The sequence below is a fragment of the Microtus oregoni genome, unplaced genomic scaffold (genome assembly GCF_018167655.1).
Source record: "Microtus oregoni isolate MIOR12 unplaced genomic scaffold, Mior012 000002F_ref0000024, whole genome shotgun sequence".
NCBI classification, from domain to species: domain Eukaryota; kingdom Metazoa; phylum Chordata; class Mammalia; order Rodentia; family Cricetidae; genus Microtus; species Microtus oregoni.
Window position 1 is genome coordinate 76,918,128 of NW_024543061.1, and position 2,931 is coordinate 76,921,058.

General features: G+C 45.9%; 1 protein-coding gene across 1 annotated transcript; it reads left to right on the top strand.

The window, feature by feature from the left end:
* The first annotated feature begins 370 nt into the window (after window positions 1–370).
* Window positions 371–1,815, top strand: LOC121434151 (ER lumen protein-retaining receptor 1-like). The gene has a single exon (XM_041632996.1). The coding sequence runs from the start codon at window positions 452–454 to the stop codon at window positions 1,088–1,090; it is 639 nt and encodes a 212-aa protein (XP_041488930.1). The 5' UTR covers window positions 371–451; the 3' UTR covers window positions 1,091–1,815.
* The last annotated feature ends 1,116 nt before the right edge of the window (window positions 1,816–2,931 follow it).

Below are 2,931 nucleotides of genomic sequence, written 5' to 3' on the forward strand. Positions count from 1 at the left end.
TTATTCAGGATCTAGCAAAGCATCTAGAAAAGCCCCAAAGAAGAGCTAACCGAAAGAAGGACCAACACAATGTTCCCTGTGACCTCTGACTACAAGGATCTCAGTGGATAAAAGTGTGAGTTAGTGAATGAGTGTGCGTGTATGTGAGTGTGTGTGAGAGAGTGTGAAAGAGAGAAAATGAAACACACTTCAGTTTACAGTACTGAAAATAGATTCTACAGGAACATTTTTAATAAACATGATAAATAAAATCAAAAAGAAAATTCACGCCCTTTTCTCCCTGCCAGCTCTGCCACCAGCTCCGGCCTCGGCTCACCTCCCAGAGCCCCCCTCCCCGGAGCTGAGCTACCAAAGGGCTCCTCTCCCGCCCTCAGCCCAGCAGCACTGCAGCTCCGGGGCAGCCCGGTTGGCCAACCTTCCCCCAGCTCAGTCCTGCCCGAGCTCCCCAGTCATGAACCTCTTCCGATTCCTGGGAGACCTCTCCCACCTCCTAGCCATCATCTTGTTACTGCTCAAAATCTGGAAGTCCCGATCGTGTGCGGGCATTTCAGGGAAGAGCCAGGTCCTGTTTGCTGTGGTGTTTACTGCCCGATACCTGGACCTGTTCACCAACTACATTTCACTCTACAACACCTGCATGAAGGTGGTCTACATAGCTTGTTCCTTTACCACGGTGTGGATGATCTACAGCAAGTTTAAAGCTACTTACGACGGGAACCACGATACTTTCTGCGTGGAGTTCCTCGTTGTTCCCACAGCCATTCTGGCATTCCTGGTCAACCATGACTTCACCCCTCTGGAGATCCTCTGGACTTTCTCCATCTACCTGGAGTCAGTGGCCATCTTGCCGCAGTTGTTCATGGTGAGCAAGACGGGTGAGGCGGAGACCATCACCAGCCACTACCTGTTCGCACTGGGTGTCTACCGCACGCTCTATCTCTTCAACTGGATCTGGCGCTACCACTTTGAGGGCTTTTTTGACCTCATCGCCATTGTTGCTGGCCTGGTCCAGACAGTCCTCTACTGCGATTTCTTCTACCTCTACATCACCAAAGTCCTCAAGGGGAAGAAGCTGAGCTTACCGGCATAGCCCTGGCCTCACCAGCCTTCACCGAGGCAGGGCAGGAGGCAGAGAAGGCTGCTCAAGATCAAGGCCTTCTCATCCAGAGTTGGCTTTTTAAAGCGCTCGCCTCTCCTGGCTCCCCACCCCTCCAGCTGGGTTTTGGGGTCAGTGGAAGACCCCTATCCTGGGGAGCTCAGGACCTGAGCTGTTTGTAGCCTTTTGCCTTTTAGAGAAGAAAAACAAAAAACAAATCTTTCCACTATTTAGTTTTTGATTCTGATGACTTTTTTCTCTTCTAACCTGGCCCTGATTTTTTATAAACTGTGTTTTGAGTGTTCTCTGGACTAGGGCCAGTGGAGGTCTACTTCCTTCTCTAAGCCACTTGTCTCCCTCCAAGATCCCACCCCAGCCCATGGTTGCCAAACACTACGTCTGCCAATGCCTGCCTGCCCACCTTGGCTGTGACCACGATCCTCCCCACAAGTCCCTGAATTGGTAGTAAGAAGAAAGAAAGTTAAGGAGGGTCTCCCTAATTTTTCATAATTTTTTCCAGAATTTGTTAGCTTTTTGTGTGTGGGGGTAGGGGGTTGGGTCCTGTTTTTGTTAAATTAGGGGAAGCTTTGGACTTAGGCAAGGGAAGGGGGCTAGCTGGCCTGTTGGTCACCACACTCTAACACCATGTTTTTGTACAGAATTTGATGGCTGATTCTTTGTTCTCTTGAAATAAACTGAGGAAAACTGTCAAAAAAAAATTCACTGCAAAGGAATAAATTTAAATATATGTATTTGGGAGTGTGTGTGTGTGTGTGTGTGTGTGTGTGTGAGAGAGAGAGAGAGAGAGAGAGAGAGAGAGAGAGAGAGGTTTGCTGTAATAGAGTTAAGGTTTTTAAGACACACTGGAAAGAGGGGCTGGAGATTACTCACGTGTGTACATGAACATGAAGCTGAGCACACTGTTATTGGGGGGAGGGGGGCAAACTGAACAGTTCATATCAATTAGTAACAAGCTTATCCTCCACATATGAATGTACAGTCAAATGCAGAGTTTGCACAGCCTGGCAGAAGAAACTTACTGAGATGCAGGACACATGGGTCCCTCCTCCAGCCTCCAGAGAAAGCAGCACAGACTTTTAAATGTGACAGCCCTTTGCTCACCGTGCAAGTGTGTTTTCTCTGTCTTAAAAGTCAAGTCTGGCAGTGGTGGCCCACTCCTTTAATTCCAACAATAAGGGAGGCAGGGGCAGGCAGATCTCCGAATTCACTATAGCCTAGTCTACAGAGTGTTCCAAAACAGTCAGGGCTATACAAAAAATAAATAAATAAATAAATAAATATACAAAAAATAAATAAATGAATGAATGAATGAATGAATGAATAAATAGACAAACCAAAAAATTCAAGGTTAGTGAGATGATGTGGTGGTTAAAGGCATTTACTACCAAGCCTTGACTTGCGTTCAATCCCCAGACCCCACATGGTGGAAGGAGAGAACCAACTCCAGAAAGTTGTCCTATGATCTCCAAACACACACTGTTATGCACACACACACATACATACATAAATAAATTAATTCAAAATGTTAAGGTGACACACATAAAACCATCATATTGTGCACTTATCTAAACTCCCCATCACTGAATCGTTCTGAATGACAGAACTACTATAGAAAACTATAATAAACTATATTAAAAGTAGCTGGGTGGTGGTGGTGCACACCTTTAATCCCAGCACTCAGGAGACTGAGGGAGACAGATCTCTGAGTTCAAAGCCAGCATGATCTACATATCAAGTTATAGAACAGCCAGGGCTACACAGAGAAACTCTGTCTCAAAAACAAAAACAAACATATATATATGTAAATGAATATG